At 43.2% G+C, this 23004-nt stretch overlaps 1 protein-coding gene across 2 annotated transcripts in view; it reads right to left on the bottom strand.

The window, feature by feature from the left end:
• The window catches only part of KLHDC10 (kelch domain containing 10), a 69345-nt gene extending 57467 nt beyond the window's left edge, over positions 1–11878 (bottom strand). For both annotated transcript variants that reach the window (XM_004608264.2, XM_055131513.1), the window contains exon 1: positions 11603–11878. In XM_004608264.2, coding sequence (XP_004608321.1) covers positions 11603–11777 — 175 coding nt within the window. In that variant the 5' untranslated portion in view covers positions 11778–11878. The remainder of the gene's footprint in view (positions 1–11602) is intronic.
• Between the last annotated feature and the right edge of the window lie 11126 nt (positions 11879–23004).

The raw sequence follows: 23004 nt of genomic DNA, 5'->3' as shown, positions 1-23004 counted from the left end.
AACTTGCTATAAAATAATGGTAACTGGAGGCCAAAGAGACAGTACAGGAAGGAAGCACCTGCCAGCCCACGGTAGCCCCCGCTGGATCCTGCCACCACATTCTGTCCCCTGAGCACGGGTGTGCGTGGTCCTCCCCTAAACAGACCACGGGACGTAAGGCAGAACGAAGTCGGCACGTGGACAAAAATATAGGTCAAAGGAATGAAATCAAGCTCTGGAGAGAAATCTATATATTTATGCTCAATTGATTTTCAACAAGGATGCCAAGATTATCCAATGGGGAAAGAATAGTCTTTCAACAAATGGTGCTGGATATTGGACAGCCAGTTGAGATAACTCTTAACCTAACATAAAATACAGAAACTCATTCAAATTGAATCAAAGACACAAATGTAAGAGCAGAACTAAGAAGATCTTAAGCAGGGGGCAGAGAGATAGTACAGTGGCTAGCACATTCACCTTGCACACGGCCAACCTGGGTTTGATCCCTCGCGCATGGTCCTCCAAGCTTGCCAGTAGTGAACCCTGAGTAAAGTGCCAGGAGCAAGCCCTAAGCACTTCAGGATGTGGTGAAGTGCTTAGGGCCAAAGTAATAAATCTTCATGGCCTTTCCAGTTGGCAAACAATTTTTACATATGAAGATAAAGACAAAACAAAAAAGGAGGAAAAACAGTAAATCTGGTTTATCAAAATTAAGAACAAATTTCAAAGAAAGTGAAGATAATCAAAGAACATGAAAAACATTTGCAAATCATATACCTAATAAGGGGCTTTATCTAGAATAAATAAAGAACTCTTACAACTCAGTAACAAATAGATTAGAAAGGTAAAGGAATAAATAAAATTCCAACAAGCACATGCAAAGACGCTCAATGTCAAATAAGCTGAAGAAATAAATAGGTGCTTGACACTATAAGTCATCAGAGAAACATGAATTTAAACCATGAGATACTACCTCATAACCACTAGAATAGCTAGAATCAGAAAGTAGGCTACCAAGTGTTGGCAAAGATAAAGAGAAATTGGATTCTCATGCAGAACATAAAAATCTATCTCCTTAGAAAACATTTTGGCAGTTCTTCAAAAGATTAAACACGGAGTTACCACATGACCCAGCAACATCCTAGATGTATACCTAAGAGAAGTGAAAATCCAAAGATAGATGCCTACAGCAGCATTATTTACAATACCCCCAAGGTGTATTATAAATGTCAACCAATGGATTAATGGATAACAAAAATGCAATTAGAAGCTACCTGACCTTAAAAAGGAAGTACTGATAACCATCATAGTTGGATGACCTCTGAAAACCTTAGGCAAAGATAAAGCACTCTGGGGCTGGAGTGATAGCACAGCGGGTAGGGCATTTGCCTTGCACGCGGCCGACCCGGGTTCAAATCCCAGGATCCCATATGGTCCCCTGAGCACCGCCAGGGGTGATTCCTGAGTGCATGAGCCAGGAGTGACCCCTGTGCATTGCTGGGTGTGACCCAAAAAGCAAAAAAAAAAAAAAAAGATAAAGCACTCTCAAAAGACCAAATACTATACAATCCTAGTCAAAGAGAAAATTCCAAATGGAAATTTGTAGAGATCAGTGACAGCTTTGAACTAAGGTGGTTAGGAGGACGGAAAAGAAGGGTAAGAGTGACAGCTAAAGGATTTGGGGTTTCTTCGTGAGGAAATGACAATGTTCTAAAATTGACTAATGGGTGACTGCACATACCTGAATGTACTAAAAATCACTGAATTGTATACTTTAAATGAGTGAATTTTATGCTATGCGAATTCCAGCTCAAGAAAGCTATTAAAAAAACAAAAATAGCAAGAAAAAGTTCAGGGGCTGGAGCAATAGCACAGCCGGTAGGGCGTTTGCCTTGCACGAGGCCAACCCGGGTTTGATTCCCAGCATCCCATCTGGTCCTCTGAGCACCACCAGGGGTAATTCCTGAGTGCCGAGCCAGGAGTAACCCCTGAGCATCGCCAGGTGTGACCCAAAAAGCAAAAAAGAAAAAAGAAAAAGTTCAAAGGGAGGCAAGAGCAATAGAGCAGTGGGGAGGGCATTTGTTTCGCATGAAGATCACCAAGGTTAAATCCCCACCACCCGTATGATCCCAAGCCCCATCAGAAGTGATCCTTTATCACAGAGCCAGAAGTAAGCCCTGAGTACTGCCAGGTATGGCCCAAAAATCCAAAAAGAAGAGAAGGAAAAAAGAAAAGAGTCATTAAAATATTTAGAAAAGTACAAAAATAAGTCTACAACCTTCTAGAAAAAACTAAAATAGTTCTAAGAAGGAATTTTATAATTTAAATACATGGAAAGAATATTATAAGCATACAACATTAGAAGATAGGGAAGGAAAGCAAAATAAACTTAAGGATAACTAAGAGAAAGAGTAAAAATTAGGGAAAAAAATAGAAAAAAAGGAACTTTATTTTTTTAAAATAAAGATAAGCTTAATAGGCTGAAGCCAACTTTGCATACAGGAAGTAGTTCAAGCCCCAAACCACAGAGCAAGACTGAGTAGTGACCAGAGACCCTGAGCACCTAGGGACTGCAGATCTGGCACCCAAACAAAACAACAACAAAAATATCCAAAGACCTGAGATCTCGTCTGGTGGAAACTCGACGAGAGTTTGCAGCACTGGGTCACAAGCGCAATCCCAGCTTCTGCCCACATGTGCAGTGTGACCCTGGAATCTTACTGGTTGTGCATTTGTGGGCACACAGCAGCCGGATGTGTGCAGGCACAAATAAAGTGCATGGCTTGTGGCAAGCAGAACTAAAAACATACGTGCACCACAACCAGGAATGTGATCCTTGATGAGCTCTCATGTGAGCTCACCACAGCTAGTGAGCACTACAACCAGAGTGTATGAGTTAGAGTGCACCCTTTATACGCCAGGGTGTGAGCACTGAGGCACGTGGTCCCCAGAGCGCTCCACAGCCAAGCAAGTGTGCAAGCCCCAGTCACCACCAATCCCACCACCACGACGGAGAGAAGAGAGGAAAAACACATCCAAGAGCTGATTCTAAACAAGCTAAAGAGGGCAAGGCCCACATACACAGAAGTGATACCTAATAATGCAATGATGCAGTCACAGTCACAAGAAAGTTGTTTGAAATCATTAAATACCATCTTTTAGAACTTTATACAAGTAATTCTGAAAATGTGGACAAACTGGATTTTTTTCTAGGATAATATAAATATAATATAAATTATTAAAGTTTCCAAGTAGGTTGAAATTAAAAGCAAATTATCACAGAAGTAGAGATAACTATCTATAACATGAATTATTAAAGCTTCCCCAAGTAGATCGAAATTGGAAGCTAATTATCGCAGAAGTAGAGATAACTGTCAGAGAACTACTCTCCATTGCAAAAAGCAGAAGGCCCAATGATTTCACCTTAAACTTTAATGTCAGCTAGCCAGAGAGGGAAAGGGGACAAAAAGCATAGAAAAAAGCAATTTAGGGGCTGAGAGATAGATAGTACAAAGGGTAGGGCGTTTGCCTTGCATGCAGCAGACCTCGATCCCCAGCATCCCATATGGTCCCCTGAGCATTTTCAAGAGTAATTCCTGAGTGCAAAGCCAGGAGTAACCCCTTGGGTATCACTAGGTCTGGCCCAAAAAACAAACAAAACAAAAACAAGCTTTAAAATTATTTTTATGAAAATGTCATAATCCAATTAAGATGAAACACCAGAAACCATGAAGCAATTTTGCTTATATAAAGTCACAAAATTGGGCTGGAGCAATTGCACAGAGGGTAGGGTATTTGCCTTGCATGCGACCGACCCAGGTTCGATTCCCAGCATCCTATATGGTCCCCTGAGCACCGCCAGGGGTGATTCCTGAGTGCAGAGCCAGGACTGATTCCTGTGCACCGCCGGGTGTGACCTCCCAAAAAAAATTAAATAAAATAAATTAAAACATAAATAAATTCACAAAATGTCCCAAGCTCCGCTGACAGAAAACAGCACATTTAAAACACCATGACAAAGTGTACTGATTCAGGAACATGCAAGGACAGTACAGTAACAGTAAACCTACAGTACAATTCACAGCAAGAGATAGTACAAGTACAAGCCGATAGCACAGTGGGTAGGGCGTTTGCCTTGTACGTGGCTGACCCAGGCTTAATTCCCAGCATCCCATATGGTCCCCTAAGCACCGCCAGGGGTAATTCCTGAGTACAGAGCCAGGAGTAACCCCTGTGCATCGCCAGGTGTGACCCAAAAAGCAAAAAAGATTTTAAAAAAAGATTAAAAAAAAATTCTGTATCCCCACAGATAACGACAAGCTGGACAAAGCATACTTGGCATATATTAAAATATTATAAAATAGGGGCTGAAGCAATAGCACAGTGGGTAGGGCGTTTGCCTTGCACGTGGCCAACCCAGGTTTTAATCCCAGCATCCCATATGGTCCCCTGAGCACCGCCAGGAGTAATTCCTGAGTGTAGAACCAGGAGTAACCCCTGTGCATCGCCGGGTGTGACCCAAAAGGCAAAAAAAAAAAAAATAAATAAATAGCAGCTGACTACTTTAACATGATAAAATGTTAACATGCACAAATCTACACTAAAGCCCCATCTAATCTTAAATATAAGCAAGGACTAAAAGCATCTCCTTGAAGTCATGAATAACACAAAGATTCACAGCTATCTTACTCCTTAATATCATGGGGAAATACTAGCCAAAACATGTTGACAGAAAGTAGTATATGGGAGCCCCAAAGATCCTGCCTTGCAGGCCTGAAGCCACAAATTCAATCGCTGGCACTACCCCAAATACCATGTGTAACTCCAGCAGCACTACCTTTCGGGATCACAATGAAGTGTGTGATCTCCTTCCAGCGTTGCAACTAACTGCAAGCACCACAGCCGGGTGCGGCCTCCAGCAAGCCCCGCAACCAAAGAGTACTTGAGTACCACCGGACAAGTGCAAGCCCCAGCAAGTACCACAACGTTGTATAATCCCAGTCATCACAACTCCAGTAACAAAAAGAAGAAAAGGGTGAGGACCAAAATAAAAAGTCACCTTAAAAAAAAAAAAAGTTTCTTTATTTGGTGGTGAAAAGATAATTTAACTGCACAACTCAAGGACAAACAAGCAGAAAATCATTACAGATAGTATCAGAATTCCAAAGGTGGCTAGATCCAATATTAAAGTGCAGAAATGAGAGCAGTTCATAGCCAACCCCTGAAAGACAGAACTTAGAAATCCCATGTACAATAAATATCATAAAATAGATGTGATACCGTGCTGCTTCTAGATATTTTGCCCCCCCCCAGCCCCCAGTTGGTCCTGTTGCCACTGTCGGGGCGATGGGCAGGGCGCTGTGCAGTCCCGTGGCCGAGGTCCTTGCTGGCTGCAGGGCTCACACATTTGCTCAGTGGTGGGGCTCACACACTCTGGCTGTGGTGCTCAGGGTGGTTGAGGAGAGCCCACAGATACTGAGCAGGGGTACTGATGAGCGGTCACAGATCTTTTTCCGTTGCTGTGCTCATGGCGGGGGACGGGGATCCACACACTTTAGTTGTGGTGCTCACATACACTTGGCTGGGTGTGCAAGATGGTTCCAGGGTGGTGGCAGAGAGCAGAGCCAGAGGAACCATGCTGGGCACATGTGGGGACCACCTGGGAGCAAACTCACCCTGGCACACATACTCACAAAGCAAGTGCTTCAGCTACTGACTCATCCCCCCAGTCAGACTAAAAAATAATAATAATAACAAAACAAACAAACCACTCAAACGTCACTGAAGGACAAAAACCAACAACCTGAACAAGAAATGAATACATATGCCCTGTTCTGGAACAGAGATCAAACCTCAAAAATATGTCAATCATCTCTAAATCAAGCTATACAAATGAATGTAAAAAAAGTACCAACAGGATTGGAAAGTGGAGCCTAGGATTATAATCAGAAAATGGCCACACTGGGTACAAAGAGGTAAACCAAACAATGAAGAAGAATAAAAGTAATATTCCCAAATTATATACAAAAGCAGTATACCTACCTATAAATAAAAATTGTTTGTCTTAAGGCTTGGAGCTTACTCAGGGATCACTCCTAACAATGCTCAGAGGACCTTATATAGTGACGGGGATTGAACCCAGGTCAGCTGTTGCAAAGCAATGGCCCTACCCGCTATACTACTGCTCCAGCCCTTCTTTTCACTTTAATTAGAAATAATATTAAAACAAGACCTTTCTTATGACACAACACCTACAATTTAAAGATGATGACTCTAAAAATGTTTTCATTTAGTAGGAGTCTGGAGAGAGGCTCAAGAGGTAGAGCAATGTGCCTAGCATGTGTGAGGCCCTAAGTTCAATCCCTGGCATTATATGGGCCCCTGACAATAGCCAGGTGGCACTAAAACACCACACAGTGCAACAATGGCTTAAGCACTGCACCATTATACCCACAAACTAGGCCGAGCATCACTGGTCCCAGGGCCACTCCCATTAGAAGCGCTGAGTGAGCCTCCTGCAAAAAAAAGTTTTGCCCTGTACCTGCCACTGGGTTTTGATCCCCAGCACCTCATATGGTCCCCAAGACCACCAGGAGTGATCCTTGAAAGCAGAGCTAGGAATAAGCCCTAAGCACAGTCAGGTGTAGCCCAAAAAACAAACCAAAAAATTTTTTAAAAAAATTTTTTTGTTCCTGGTCCACATTTAGCAGTGCTCAGGGACTACTCCCCGCTCTGTGCTCAGAGGTTATTTCTGGTGATGCTCAAAGAAGCATGTAGAGGGGTTATTGAACCTGGGCCACTTGCATGCAAAGTCTGTGCTCAGCTGAGATATCTCTTCAGTCCCCCTATAAAATTTATTTTTTTAATTTTTACTTAAAAATAAACTAGAAATAAGACCAAAAGCAAAATGGCAAACTGAAAAATATCTACGATACATGTCAAAGACTAGACAGTAATTTCCATAAAACACAGAATCATAGAAACACAGAAGTATTCCCATATGAAATAAATAAAAGGGCAAGGGATATAGTTCAGTAGTGGCAGAGACATGCCAAACATGCAAAAGGCCCTGGATTCCATCCCTGGCACCAATAAATAAGAATAATATATGTGAAAAACAAAAGGATAATATAAGATGCTACAACAAAAACAAACATGACTTTTATGTCTATCTATTTGGGAAAAAAAAAGAAGAAAATATACCCATTAAACTAGCAGCTTAGGGCTAGCGATAGGGCCAGAGAGTGGAGTGCTTGTCTTCATGCGGCCAACCTAGGTTCGATCCCTGGCATGGTCCCCCAAGTACCACCAGGTGTAATTCCTGAGTGCAGAGCCTGGAGCAACCCTGAGCAATGCCAGGTGTGACCCAAAAAGCAAATAAACAAACAAATAAATAGGCAACTTAAAAGTTTTGGGGCTGGAGCAATACTACAGATGTTAGGGTGCTTGCCTTACATGTGGCGGACCCGAGTTCAATCCCCGAGTATCACCAGGAGTGAATCCTGAGTGCAGAGCCAGAAGATATCCCTTAGCATCACTGGGTGGGGCCCAAAACGCAAAAATCAAAAAAAGGTTTTAATAACCCACTATTCTGTGACCTCTGACACATGAAGCAGCACTCAACACCACAACAGACATAAAAAGGCAGAACCTCCATGGAGAGTGACTTGACAGCATTTATCAAATCATAAGTGCTAATTTACTTACATCCAGCAATTGTGCTTCCAGGAATTCATTGTAAGGACAGACACATTTATGTGTACAAAGTTATATGCATACAGGATATTTATTGGATCAATCATTTATATTAGCAAAACTGTGAACATTTTAAGTGCTCATTCAAAAGAAATGCCACTTCCTTTTACTTATTTAATTTTTCCACTCCTACTCCACCATTTACATTCTCTATCTCTTCTAAAAATTATATACACAAAAAACATCAATGGCTGTTCCTAAGGAAGAAAGCCAATTAGCTAGAGTCAAGAAGAAAGGAAAACTAATATCTATTCTGTGATCTTTTGCACCATTTGGATTTTATTCCATGAATAAACATTGGGTATAAACTTCAAGAGTTTAGTAATTGTTAATTTTTTCCTCTGCTTTGCTAGCTTTCCACTTCACATTAGCAACAATGTTTAACTGTTTTCCACCTAACACACAGTATTTAAACAGACTTATAATTAAATAATGATAGCAACATGGGTTTTTGTCTTTTTCCCATGATTTTCTTGCTCCTGAACTCCACTTCTACATAACTACAAATACAGCACTGTTCTCTATTCTTTACTGGGTGTACAGAAACAGCCAGTGGTAGATATCTGGAGAAAGAAATTATTAATTTCTCGTTCTCATGGGACAAACATCATTTTGCAATTATGGGAACAAGTGAGAAGCTGTTTCACAGTGTTTCACAAAGTTTCATTGGCGCTGTCACTATAGATACAAGAAAAGTTCTTTACTTTTCATGTTTAAGAACTTTTTTCCCCCATATGTCCAGAGTCAAAAGGGCTACACTCATCAAGTTCACAGGAAATTAACTGCTTACATACAAAGATAATGTCTTAATTTAAATTTAAGAATCTACATTTGTGTGTATATACAGAGCACATATATAGAATCATGATTTGATAATTCTGATATGAAATTTACAAAATGCCCATATACAAAATGTACATGTATACATGATATATACACATGTGTATATAACTATATATATGGAAGCAAATTGTGCCTAATAAAGAATCATGCAAATGACAAACTTAAAGAGAGCCACACTGTACTATGAGTGTGTACAGGGAGAAGAAAACAGATTAGAAACATCATAGGAGGTTCTTTTGAGAAACAGAATGTGATCCATCAGAGAGCCAAGAGCAGAAACATGATGAGAACAGAATGAGGAAAGAGAGGGGTCCTGGTGATGGAACAGCATTTGCAATAGCCCCATGGCAGAAAAGGTAATGCCATGTAAAAGGAGGAGGGAAAAGATGCTCTTAGAAGCAAATGAACATGACAAACGACAACTGAAGAGTATGAAAGGGGATGAACCACACCATGAGTTTGATTCCAGGTGAAGGATTCTGGCTTATTCTAAAAACAACAAAGACCTCGCAAAGGATTGGAAGCAAAGAGGAAAATGGACCTGTGCTTGCAAAAACAGTAGTGCACTGCAGAAAATAGTCCGGGTGAAGGTGGAGGGCTTAGAAGCTACTGCAGAGGCCTAAGCAAGGGACTACAATTACAGAAAAAAATTAAAACAGGCTTTGGTGATTGATTATATCTAAAATGAGGGAAATGTTGAAGCAGATGCACAGCTGCATGAATAAAGATGCTATTACTGAAAGAACACACTCCAGGGTGTTTTTTGTCTCATCCGGGGCTAGACAGAAGTGAGGGACGCAAAGAATAAGGAAGGATCTGGGTGCTCTATATCTGGAAGTCTTTGATGGAGAGAAAAAAAAAACCTCAGAAAGTAGTTCAGCTACTTAAAAAAAAGAAAATTTAACCTTCAGGATTAACCATGAATAAAATAGGCCTAAATATTGCTCAACCCTCCCTTTTGCCTAAAAACCTGTTAAAATATTCAAAATTAAATCATTCAATCGAGAGAGGGTGGGATGATTTCTGAGATAATCATTGAGAAAATCAAGGATAGGTGTAAAGAAGAATTTCAAAGTAAAAGCTGAAACCCCGCCAAACATTGCCAGTTCTAAGATGAATAAAAAGTCAGCTGTTGCCTACTTGGAGAAGGAGGAATAAAGTATCAAAGGGGGAAAGGAGCAGAAAGAAGAGGCTTTCTGACCCCAGTGCATGAATTTTCACAGGCTAGACACATTTGTCTTTACCTCTGGACAAATGGCTGTTCTTGGCCTTTTGTGCTAAGGGAATGCAGAAATAGCTCCACACCTAAGCCCCTTATTAGAAAACATGGCTTCCACTGCCATCAGGTGGTGGCCCTGGGGAAGTGTACCAACCAGGTTCTTGGAGTCTGTGTATGCCAAGCTTGAGTCCCAACATAATTAAGCTAAGATCAAAGACCTAAAAGATTGCAGCAGTAGAGGGCAATCTGGTGAGTCGCAGGCAAAAGATTTATCTTCTGAGCTGTCAAAACAGCATTCTGCTATTTATTTGGGGTGTAAAACGGATACCTGTCCTCTCTTATTCAAGTTAAATATCACATAGTCAGCAATTCTAAGAATGCCCAGTTACTTATGCTATCAACCCAAACCCAATTCCAGGTACTGTATATTATATTTCTTTTAAAATGCCTTAATATTAATTTTGAAGGTGTGTACAAATGGATTCCCATGCATTTCTAGCACACATCAATAACCGTATCGCAAACATAAGCAATTGTCTCACTGAATATGCACAATTCCCTTTACCTTCAAATTAATCAAATAACAATTTTTCACTCCAGCTTATAAATACAAGACATAGTAAGTAAACAATTCAAAAACCAACAAGTTCTCAAAGTACATCAGCTAAACAAATAACATCACTAATAAAATCAAGTTCAACATTATTCACAGAAAACATGGTGAATGATTAACACATCATTCCTGATCGTTTTCATCATGGTAAAAATGAGCTTGCCCATAAAACATGTCATTCTGTGCAGGAATCGAGTCCCTGCTTCCTCCTACTATGCTTAATATCCACTTACAAATGCACTTCTTTCAAATTGTCTTGACATTCACATCAATTCCATTTGTCTTGTTTTGTTTTGTTTTGTTTTGTTTTTAAGGCATCTAAACTCAAGGACGGGGAATTTTAGGCCAAAAACGTGAAGGAATGGCACGAGGTCCATTTTCCCCATTCTCAATCAGCTGTTTTCACAATGTAGCTGCAGCATAATTTTCCTCACTAACTACATCCTTGGTCTTTTGTTTTCTCCCCCCTCTTTAAGGTCCCGGCACTATTATCCATTCCATCTTTGGACATTCCTAACTATTAATAAATCAACCCGTTTTTCCTAATTCTCGTGGCAGTTTCCCCACCCACCCATTTCCCACCTCCCAACCCCCATTCCTCCTCTTTCCTTGTTTCAGAATACCTAGCACCACAGCGAGAGGTGGCTTTCACCGGGAAAAAAAAAAATCAATCAATCAATCATTCTTTGGAATGCTCTTTCCTCTTCTCGCCTCAATTTAAGCACCCTTTAAAGATTAATTTTGCATAGCTAGGCACCAAAGGTCTTCCTTTAAAGCAGATCAAACTGCGGAAGGAGAGACACGGGGTGTGTGTGTAGGGGTGGGGGGGGGGAAAGAACCTGGTAAGCGAAACATTTGGGAATGTCAATAAGACAGCGGCCTCTGCTTTGAAAAAGAAAACACAACTCTCAGCACAGTGCTTTCCACAGAGAAAAGAAAAGAAAAACAACAACACTTATTTCCCCCCTCTCCTCCTCCGCCCCCTCCTCCCCGCCGTATTCCTGTTCCCTCCCTTGACCTCAAAGGCACCTTTTCCCTTTTCTCGGATCCCCTGCCCCTCTCTGCTCAGAAGAGGGCCTGCGAAGGAAATAAAAACACAGAAAAGCAAACCCGGGGAGGAAAGAAAAGGGAGCAGTCACCTCCCCGTCCCGCCCGCCAGCTGTCAGGCGGGACCAGGTCCCACGACTCACCTGGCAGGTGCGGCCGCCCGGAGAGTTGCACGAAGCGGTTGAGCTGGCCAGTGACCCGACCCCCGTTGCCCCCGCCGCCCCCGCTGGCCCCGCTACCTCCGCCGCCACCGCCGCCGCCGCCCGCGGCGCCTCCACCCCTCCGGCGGTTCCTGTCCCAGCCTTGGGCGGCCGACATGACCCGCAAACGATCGCCACAGCCCCGGCCCGGCAGTCCCCGGCCCGTCGGCACTAGGCACCGCGGAGCCTCCTTTCCTGGGCTCCTCAAGAGACCCGGGAGCCAGGGGAAGGGGGAGCAACCGGTCTCGGCGGGGGCCAATGACCGACTTCCTTGGTGACAGACAGCCAATCAGCAGTCGTCTTCTTGGTAGGTGGAGGGAGGCGGGGAGAGACGTGGTAACCATAGCTATGGCTAAAAAAAAGAGTGCAAGGGGGGGTGCGGACAGGCAGAAGCAAACGCTCGTCACTCGCATCCAGCGGACGGCGGCGCGGGCAGAGCCAGGCAGGCTAATCGAAGGCCGAGTGCTCGAGGCCCCGCCTGCAGAAAGCGTCCCAGGGACTCCCGGCACTTCAGCATTCGGGAACTCTTTTCAGTAAACACTGAAATCAGAAATCCGATATGCACAGATATGCACATATCTGGGGGAGACAGTGTTCCGCCGGCCTTTTGCAGGTGGCGAATTCTTTCTCGGGCCGTTGACACACACAAAGGACTCTCGGAGGGGGAGGGGGAAATAAGGGAGGGCGGAGTCAAAGCTTAAATGTAGGAAAAGAGGTGGTTTCATTTGTCCTGTCTGGCAGTTGGACCGGCTGAACTCCTCCCGTCTCGACTTCCCAAGCAGACCCATCTGAAAGCTGGTTCGCGAGAATGATAAACGTTCCAGCTCGCCAATAATTAGGGGAATTCAAATGAAGCCCTCAATGAGAAACCACTTCTGGCACATTAGTAAGAATTTTTTTTTTTAGGCCATCAGGAAGTAGAATGCTTAGGAAAAGGTCCTTTCACTGATGCCTAGAGTCTATTAAATATTTTTTGATCAATCAAAAAACTCCTTTTGCCTGTAGAAAATCTGAATTAGTCTAAAGACAGGAAGGAGTGCAGAAGAAGACTTGGTAGGAGGAAAATGTAGAAGTTCGAGTGAGAAATGTCTATTGTTCTAAAATAAAATGTTGGCTTTGCACTTAAGAGGCGCAGTGCAAAGTGGGAAAAGACAGTGAGAGACTGGGGGTACAGTGTGAATTCCTCAGGAGGGAGGAAGAGAGTCGGGGGGATTAGGGCGCCTGTTTTGCAAACACCCTAAGGCGGTTAGATTCCTCTTACCATGTGGGGGGGGGGAGGAGGGGCAGATCTTTTTCCTCTGGTAGCGCTTAGAGGATCCGACAGTACTGCAAGGGTTGCCCCGGTGTTCCTCACTGCAGAGGCCTTAACCTAAGTGTTTTCGCTGGTAGGTCGAGTGCTGCAGGGCGTGGCCCCTTTAAGCACTCCCACCAACATTGCTGGGGAGGTAAAAAATGAATTATTATTATTATTATGAATAATAATAATAATACAGAAATGCAACAACTAAATTCAGACAACCGGATAAATAAGCAAGTTTCTTCAACAAATAAACTTCTAAGGAAAAAGATTTAGGAGGAAAAGTCTATTACATTTTTTTTTTAGGGATTTTATTTTATTTTATTTATTTTTTTCTTTTATTAATTCACCATGTGGAAAGTTACAAAGCTTTCAGGTTTAAGTCTCAGTTATACAATGCTCAAACACCCGTCCCTTCACCAGTGCACATATTCCACCACCAAGAATCATAATATACCTCCCCCTTCCCCCCACCTCCCCAGCCCCCCACCCCGCATGTGTAACTGGTAAATTTCACTTTACTTTCACTCTACTTTGATTACATTCAATATTTCAATAAAAAAATTCACTATTATTGATTTGGAGTTTCTCCCCCCTAAAGTCGATCTGCTGAAAAGAAAACATTTGGTAATTTGTTTTCCATTGCTGGGAATGAAGAGATATGAGGTCAGGAGGCCGCACTAGCAGCAGCATAGTTTTGGATTTCTGTATTTTAGTAACTAAGTATTACATTTTTTTAAAGTGATGGTTGTAGAACTCTACAGTAAAAAAAAAAAATCATCAAGGAGCCAGAGAGATCGTATAAGGGCTTATTCCTGGTCTGTGCTCAGTGATCACTCCTCATGGTGATCAAACCGCTACCAGTCGCATGCAATGCAAGCGTCTTACCTGCTCTACTGTCACTCTGGCCCAGAACTCATCTTTTAGAGAAGCATTTGAAATATTTACAAATAAAATATTGTGATATTTAGATTACGTGTTCAAAATGATCTAGGAAGAGGTTTTGAGCCTGGGAAGAGGATGAGACTGCAGATTAAGCAAAGCTAGACAAAAATTAAAATGTATTGTAACTGGATAATGGATACTTGAAGTTCACTATTTCCTCTCTCCTTTTGGTGTATGTTGAAATGTTTTCCCTCATAAGCTTTTTTAAAGTAATTCATAAGAGGCCTGAAGATAACTCAAAGGGTGAACGCTTACTCTGCTTGCAGGAAGTCTGGGTTTGTTCCCTTGGCCACCTCCAGGAATAGTCCGCAGCACTTTCAGATATGACCTCAAAACAAAACCCCAAAAAGTTGGAGAGATAACTACATATGGAGACTCCCAATTTTTTAAGCCAGAATGCACTTGGGAACCAGTACTGAGACAAAAGAACTAGAACTAGGGGTCAGAGAGATAACACAGGGATAAAACTTGCCTTGCATTGCAAGGTGTGGGAAAGAAAGAAAGAAAAAGAAAGGGGGGGGGTCACCGCTTGCTCTGCATGCAGCCAACCCAGCATCCCATATGGTCCCTCGAGTCCACCAGGAGTCATCTCTGAACATAGAACCAGGAGTAACCCCTGAGCAGCACCGGTGTTGCCAAAAACAAACAAACAAAAGACAGAAAGGGAAGGGAGGAAGGAGGGAGAAAAGGAAGAAGGAAGGAAGGGAGGAGAGAAGAGAATAGAACACTATTCACAAAAGCACTGTTCACAGTAGCCAGAATCTGGAAACAAGCCGAGTACCTAAGAACAGACTACTGGATAAACAAACTATGGCATATCTATACAATGGAATACTACACAGCCACCAGGAAAGATGAAGTCATGAAATTTGCTTATAAATGGATGGACATGGAGAGTATTATGCTAAGTGAAATGAGTCAGAAGGAGGAAAGAGTCCTGGTGTTAAGGTGGCAGGTGCCTTGCCTTTGGCTCATACTGGTTAGATCCCCAGCAATCATTAGAATGATTGCACTAATTTGGGTGATATTTAAAAAAAAAAGTGTGAGAGTAATATCCAAGGACAGTGGAAACAAGGCCCAAGAGGACTGGTCCACAGTTGGAAGATTGCGACAAGTTGCAGGGGGTCAGAGGCAGTTAAGATAGAGAAGGGACCATTGTGAACATGGTTGGAAATGATCACTCTGGACAAGAACTGAGTGCTGAAGGGAGGGAAGGGGATATTCATGATAACTTTTCAGGACCTGTACTGAAAACCATAATGCCTAAAAGGAGGGAGAGAGAAAGAGCAAGCAAGAGGGAGAGAGATAGAAGAAATGTGCCTGCCACAGAGGGCTGTGGGATGAGGCTAGGTGGCAGGAGGGAAACTGGGGACATTGATGGTGGGAAATGTACACTGTTGAAGGGATGTGGCTTGGAACATTTATGACTGAAACCCAATCATGAACAACTTTGTTACTGTGTATCTCATGTGATTCAATAAACAAATAGATAACCTGAATTATAGTCGGCAGATTGGTGAAGGTTTGATAAAAGCAGGGTTTTTTCTACCCTCAGAGGAGTCAAAAGAGAGGCTCTCATCTTTGTGTTTTATCTCCAGGAGCGATAGCGCAGCGGGTAGAGCGTTCACCTTGCACGCAGCCGACCTGAGTTCGATTCCTCCACCCCTCTCGGAGAGCCCAGCAAGCTGCTGAGTATCTCATCCACATGCATGGCAGAGCCTGGAAAGCTACCCATGGCATATTCAATATGCCAAAAACAGTAACAACAAGTTTCGCAGTGGAGATGTTACTGGTGCCCACTTGAGTAAGTCTATGAGCAAGGGGATGACAGTGATAGTGACAGTGATCTCCAGGAATTGACAAGAAGATCAAAGAAAGATTCCCTGCCTTTTAAACAGTTGCCTGAGTGAAAGGAACTGTTTTATTCTTTGAAAGGCCTGCCCTGGGGCTGGAGAGATAGCACAGCGTGTAGGGCTTGCCGACCCGGGGTTCAAATCCCAGCATCCCATATGGTCCCCTGAGCACGGCCAGGGGTAATTCCTGAGTGCAGAGCCAGGAGTAACCCCTGTGCATCGCCGGGTGTGACCCAAAAAGCAAAAAAAAAAAAAAAAAAAAAGAAAGGCCTGCCCTGAGGGTTGGAGCTGACTGGTAGCTGACTGGGAGCGGACTGGGAGCGGCCTGGGCGCATCTCAACATGATTCTCTGCACTGTGGCACCTCTGGTGTTAAAGTGGCAGGTGCCTTGCCTTTGGCTCATCCTGGTTAGATCCCCAGCACCATATGCTCCCCCAAGCATCACCAGGGGTCACTCCTCAACACAGAGGCAGGAACAGCCCTTAGACACTTTTAGATATGGAACCCCCCAAACTAAATTCTTTGGGGTTTTTATCATAGCCTACAGATTTAGAAGAAAGAAAGTGTTCTCTTGGCATCCTGTCCCATCTAAATATGGGGAGGCTAACAAAAGAACTTGTGAGATCCATAATTCATGAGCAAGGAGTTACCAAAAGATTGAAAAGTAGTTTTCTGTGGGCGTGGCTCAAGTGGGGAGATGGCCCAAAGAACACTGCAGAGGGAGAGAGGAGGGGAGAGGAGTGGGGGTGAGGGATAAACCATCTCACTTATAAAGAAACAACAATGATGTTGTTTGATGGAGATGGAGATGGTTTGGATGGAGAGAGAGTACATTGGACAGGGTGCTTGCCTTCCACAAGATCAACCCCAGTTCGGCCCTAAGCACCTCATATGGTCCCCCAAGCCCCATCGGGGTAATCCCAGAGCAAAGAACCAGGAGGGAGCCCTGAGCAAGGTTGGGTGTGGCTCAAAAAACCAAAAGTGAGAACATTTGACTTGACCTCAGAAGTCATGCAAGCAAGGAGAGTGGAGTGAAACATTTAAGGTGTAGAGACAAATCAACCTAGCACACTGTATCTTGCAAAATGATCATTCAGGAGTGGGTTGAGAGACAGTAACAGCGGATACTGTTAATAATGATAGTTATCAGCAGAGGTTGGGGCCAGAGTGATATTTGCCTTGGCTAACCCAGGTTAAATCCCCATTAGTCCAAATTGTCCCCCAAGTACTGTCAGGACTGATTCCTCACCCCTGAGTACAGAGCCAAAAACAAGCCTTAAGCACAACCAATGTGGCCCAAAACCACCACCACCCAAAAAATATATAAACAAATAAAGAGTCAAGGAGGTATAGGTTCTTAGAAAAACTTTTAGGGAATTTCTTGCCAAGTAGAACTGCTTTGCAATAAATATTAAAAGAAGCTCTTTAGCATAAGGCAAAATGATGCATATCAGAAAACTTGGCTCTATATCTAAAAAAGAGAAGCCCTGAGCACAGCTGGGTGTGGCTCAAAAAAGCAAAAACAAAAATGAGAGCTATATTTGACTTCTCCTCAGAAGCCATGCAAGCAAAGAGAGTGAAGTAAAACATTTGAGGTTTAGAGAGAAACCAATCAACTTAGAATACTGTTTTTGCAAAATGATCCTTCAAGAGTGAAGGAGGTTGGGGTCAGAGTGATAGTACAGTGGTGGGAAGGGCATTTCCCTTGGCTGACTGGGTTCTATCCCTCACAGTCCATATGGTCTCCATCAGCCCATATGGTGCCATAGTACCACCAGGATTGATCCCTGAGTGCAGAGCCAACCTAAGCCCTGACAGCCAGGTGTGGCCCCAAACCACCCTCCACCACCACCAACAACCAAAAGAAGAATGGAGGTATATTTTCTCAGACAAACTTCCAGGAAATTTCTCACCATGTAAACCTGCCTTGCAAGAAATATTAAGGGGAGCTCTTTAGCATGAAGGGAAATGATTCAGATCAGATAAACATGGCCCTATACTGAGAAAGGGAAGCCAATAGAGAATGAAGAAATGAAAAAGTAGGTTCACCCAGATTCATGCATCTCTGAGGGCTATGACTTGAACTTTAGTGAGAAGTCGTTACTTTCTTGCTTGAGTTGGAGATCCATACTCCCTGTATCGCTGCGACACCACTCTGAGGTCCTTCATTTTCATTGCCAAAGACTAGAGTCTCAAACCAAAAGAAATTGTGTGCTCTTAAGAAGGAACTGGCCCACTTTTTCTTTTTTTGGCCATGGCTTTGGGGATGAGGTGGGAGTGGGGACACTTCCAAGCCTTGCTCAGGAGGCCAAAGGCCCCAAAGTAACATGACTCCTGAGAATGCTTGGGATTATGTTGACCACTGTGGCTGCCCACTGATGCTTCACTGACCATGTGGTGGCAGTGGCTGAAGGGGGTCTGGACATGTGCCTATTTCTGGTCCCACACCCATTTTCCCCCACAGGGCCAGAGGATTGGGTACATTTCCCCAAAAAATGTTGGAGATCAGGAAGGTGGTAGCTGAATCAGTTCCTTCTGGAGGCTTCCTGAGGGGGAATCTGTTTTATACTCCTCTTCTAGGGATTGGTGCTTGCTAGCAATCCTTGACATTTCTTAGCTTGCAGCTGTGATGCACCAATCGTTTCCTTTTCGTTTCTTTCTTTTTTTCTTTTCTTTTCTTTTCTTTTTTGGTGGTGCACCAAGCTTGCATCCTCATGTGATATTCTCCTTGCGCATCTTGGTGTCCAAATTTCCTTCTTCTTAGAAGGACATCAGTCATGTGGATTTAGGGCCTACCCAAAGCTGGTATGACCTTCTTATAATTTTTTTTTTGGTTTTTGGGTCACACCCGACGATGCACAGGGTTTAATCCTGGCTCATGCACTCAGGAATTACTCTTGGCAGTGCTCGGGGGACCATATGGGATGCTGGGAATTGAACCCGGGTTGGCACATGCAAGGCAAACGCCCTACCCACTGTGTTATCGCTTCAGCCCCGCCCTCCTTAAAATTTTTGATTGCTTCTTCAGAACCCCATTTCCAAGTAAGAGCACATTAACAGACTCCAGGGAGACATAAATTATGGGCAGGAGTACTATTCAGATCAGTATGAAATTTCACAGATCGCCTGACATAAGTTAAACAGTATGAATTCTAAAAGAAAGAAAGGGTGAAGATGCTAGTGTTTATTGTTTTAAGTAGAGAGTTGTGTATGTGTACGTGTGTAGCGTCTGGAATGGAGTCCAGAGCCTCATACATGCAAGTCAAGTGTACATATAAGACAAACATAAATGCATGCAAGATGTTTAGCTTTATGCTTAGCTAAGCATCTTGAACATATTACATTTGGAATTATAGTGTAATTATAAGGAATTATAATTTTTTATTTCCTTATCTCTATTGTCAGAATGTCCTGACATATGACAATATCAAATCAAACCTTCAGTTTAACTGATCCCCAGAACTGAAAAAAAAAAAGATTCTTAGCTATGGTATCAAAAGCATGAGCATATGTAGCATTCAAGCCTGGAGCTCTTTTAGAAATAAATTTCCTATACCTGCTATACAAAACTCAGCTGTAATAAACAGTTTCTAGGAACTGGCAAACATGCCAAGGGAAGCAAAATTGCATCCATTTGAGAGCCAGAGTCTATAGATATAAGAGGAAAAGTAAAGTACTTTCTCTGGATGATAAGACAAGCACTCAGAACACGAAATGACTGGACTAAATTTATTGCTTGCTGTAGATAGCAAGATCCTGTGAGTCACATACAGCCTTCAAACAGAGCAGCTAAACTTATGCTAGATTTTGAAAAAGTGGGTTATTGGGCAATTGGAGAACTTCTGGCAGTCTTGACATCACTTGTAGAAATGATAACTTGGTGAGACCTGTTGATTGGCAATCAGAAAAGTGCTTGTTGAAATGAGTCCTTTGGTAATGGCTGATTCAAAGGGTCATGGTTGATTGAGCTTAGAAAAATATGTTCACAGGATGATTTGTCATTGATTGGACGTGGAATTGGCTGATTTCTGGAAGTTATGATGGGAATATAATAACTAAAAAAAAGATCCTTAGTAACTTTTCAGTATCAATATTGCAAACCACAATGCCCAAAAGAAGAGACAGAGAAGAAAAGCGCCTGCCATAGAGCCAGCTGGGAGCTGACTGGAGGGCGCTGGGAAGTATACACTGGTGGAGAGGTGGGTGTTGGGATACTGTATGGCTGAAACCTAATCATGACCAGCTTTGTAAGGGTCTATCTCACAGTAATTCAATTTGCAAAAGTAAAAAAAAATATTTTTAGTATTCGATATGCTACTGGATAGACATGGTGTAAATTTGTGAGAGTTCTCTTTTAATTGCTTGAATTTTTTTTTTCTTTTTGGGTCACACCCGGCGATGCACAGGGATCACTCCTGGCTCATGCACTCAGGAATCACCCCTGGCGGTGCTCAGGGGACCATATGGGATGCTGGGATTCGAACCTGGGTAGGCCGTGTGCAAGGCAAACACCCTACCCGCTGTGCTATCGCTCCAGCCCCTTGAATTTTTTTTTTAATTTTTGGGTCACATCCAGCGATGTACAGGTGTGACCCAATAATTCCTGGCTCTGCACTTAGGAATTACTCCTGGCGGTGCTCAGGGGACCATATGGGATGCTGGGAATCGAACCCGAGTCTGCTGTATGCAAGGCAAATACCCTACCCGCTGTGCTATCGCTCCAGCCCCTTGAATTTTTTTTTAATGTAGTAGAAAACAATGTAACCAGGACCTTCTTTTTGCTGCTCTTCCATTCCGGTGAGGTTTGCCTCCAGGTGACGTGACAGGCCCTATTCCGGCGTGGGAGACAGAGCCCGTCCCTCCCAGCTAGGTTCCGGCAGCCTCCACACCTGACTTGAGCCATTAAACAGACCCACACCACAGCTCCTGAATTACATGACCAGTCATGTGGCCACATGATACTTCTACTGAACAAATTACATGCTACTCACAGTTGTTCTTCCTGTCATTTGGTGAAGATGGGCAAAGAGGAAAGAGAGCAACCCCAGGCTAATCCTTTAGCATCTCCCATTGGCGGGGTGTACAACTACAAAAACTCACCCCCAGAACAGCAAGATTACTAGAAAACAAATGTAGAAGCCCACCAAGTTTAATGAATGAAAATAATATTGCTGAAGACATAACACCAATCAACTCAGTAAATCCTCAGACGCTGTCTTTAGTGACACCATGACGAGGGTGTTCAATGAGTTCAAAGAAATGAACAGTACAGGGGCTGGAACGATAGCACAGTGGGTAGGGCGTTTGCCTTGCACGCAGCCAACCCGAGTTCGATTCCCAGCATTCCATATGGTCCCCTGAGCACCGCCAGGAGTAATTGCTGAGTGCAGAGCCAGGAGTGACCCCTGTGCATTGCTGGGTGTGACCCAAAAAGAAAAAAAAAAGAAGAAATGACAGTACAGGTAGTGAGCAAAGCACACAAAATTTTGTGCTTTTTAAAAAAAAATTTTAACTTAAAATTTTTTTTAGAAAGCTGTTGCAATCATAAATGGCAGAAATGCAGATCATAGTACGTGATAATTTAAAAAGTTAACAGAAGCTCTGAATAACAGAAGCTGAGCTCTAAGATAAGGAGGAAACCACTAGGAAAGAGCAGAAGGTGGCAAACAGCCTGAAAATAAGTGAAGAGCATACCAGAGAACTATGGGATGAGTTCTAGAGAAACTAAGAATCATCAGAATACCTGAACAGCAAGAAGGCAAATGTGATAAAGAAACAACAATGAAACACCGATAAGAATCACTCAGAGTTGGGCCAGAGAGATAGTACAGTGGGTAGGGCTTACCTTGCACACATCTGACCAGGATTAGATCCCTGGCACCACTTATGGTCTCTGAGCAGCCCCAGGAGTGATCCCTGAGCATAGAGCCAGAAGTTAGCTCTGAACACTGCCAGGTATGGCCCAAAAAAACAAAAATAAACAACAAAAAGCCCTCAAGATGGTCTCTAGCAGGAGAGGACTTAGTTACTTTTTAGTTTGATGATGCCAGGGCCTCAAATTTGCCCAGGCAGGTACTCTACCACTGAGCACATCCCTGCCCCATTAGGGACTTTAAAAGACCATAATCACAGGCGTTGGAGAGACAGTAAAGGGTTAAGACACTTGCCTTGCACACGGATGACCCTGATTTATCCCTAACACACCATATGGTCCCTGAGCCTGCCAGGAGAGACCCCTGAGCACAAGACCAGGAGTAAGCCTGAGCACCGGGTGTGGGTGTGGTCTAAAACAAAAAAATAGCAAACAAAACAAAAAATTCAGGACTATGGGAAAATGCACTTGTTTGGTTACAACCCTTTTGTCCATAGCCAACCCCAAGAACAGTGTCAAGAGGACACACTCAAGTATTTGTCAGACAAAAAAGGGAATGATCAGTCATATTAGATGGCATGGGCTGCGAAGCTGCTCCTATATCTCTGCTTCTAAGAAGGGTTCTTAATTTCTTCATGAGTGACAATCGCCATTTCCTCACTTCTAAAACAGATAGAACTGGGGCCAGAAAGATTATGTAGAGGGTAGGGCACTTGCCCTGTATGTGGCTGACCCAGGTTCGATCCCATTCCATACAGTACTTTGAGTATAGCCAGGAATGATTTCTGAGTATAGAGCCAGGAGTCAGCCCTGAGTATTCCCAGGCCACACAAAGACAGTAGAGACAAGAGCCAGGAGGAACAGAGCATGGTTGGAAGCTTGCGTCAAGGGCTGGGAGAGAGGGCATTTGGGATGGAGAAGGGATCACTGTAACAATGTTGGTCGGAAGGATGGCTCTGGATGGGAGATGTGTGTGATGAAAGTGGGTAAAGGACCAAACATGATGGCCTCTCAGCATCTATATTGCAAACCATAATGCCCAAAAGGAGAGGGAGGGGGTGCCTGTGTACAGATGGGATGGGGTGGCAGGAGGGCTAAGCGGGATATTGATTTAAGTGGGAAATATACACTGATGGAGGGATGCGTGTTGGAATATTGGTTCGTAAAACCCAATCACGAAAGCTTTTTAACTGTATCTCACGGTAACTAAAAAAAATAATAATAAAATAGTAATAATAATAATAATGAAGCTAGAGCTGAGAAAAGCCACATGCATTAATGATAGACGCCTTATTTATTATAAGGCTTCTGGGGGGGGGGGCATCACTGTAGAATTGGGAGCGACAACGCTTTCCAGTCTCCGCTTGGTACTAGCCCC

This window comes from Sorex araneus, chromosome 1, assembly GCF_027595985.1.
Source record: "Sorex araneus isolate mSorAra2 chromosome 1, mSorAra2.pri, whole genome shotgun sequence".
Taxonomy (NCBI): Eukaryota; Metazoa; Chordata; class Mammalia; order Eulipotyphla; family Soricidae; genus Sorex; species Sorex araneus.
Note: the sequence above shows the minus strand (reverse complement) of the source record. Positions and strands in the feature narration are given on the sequence as shown.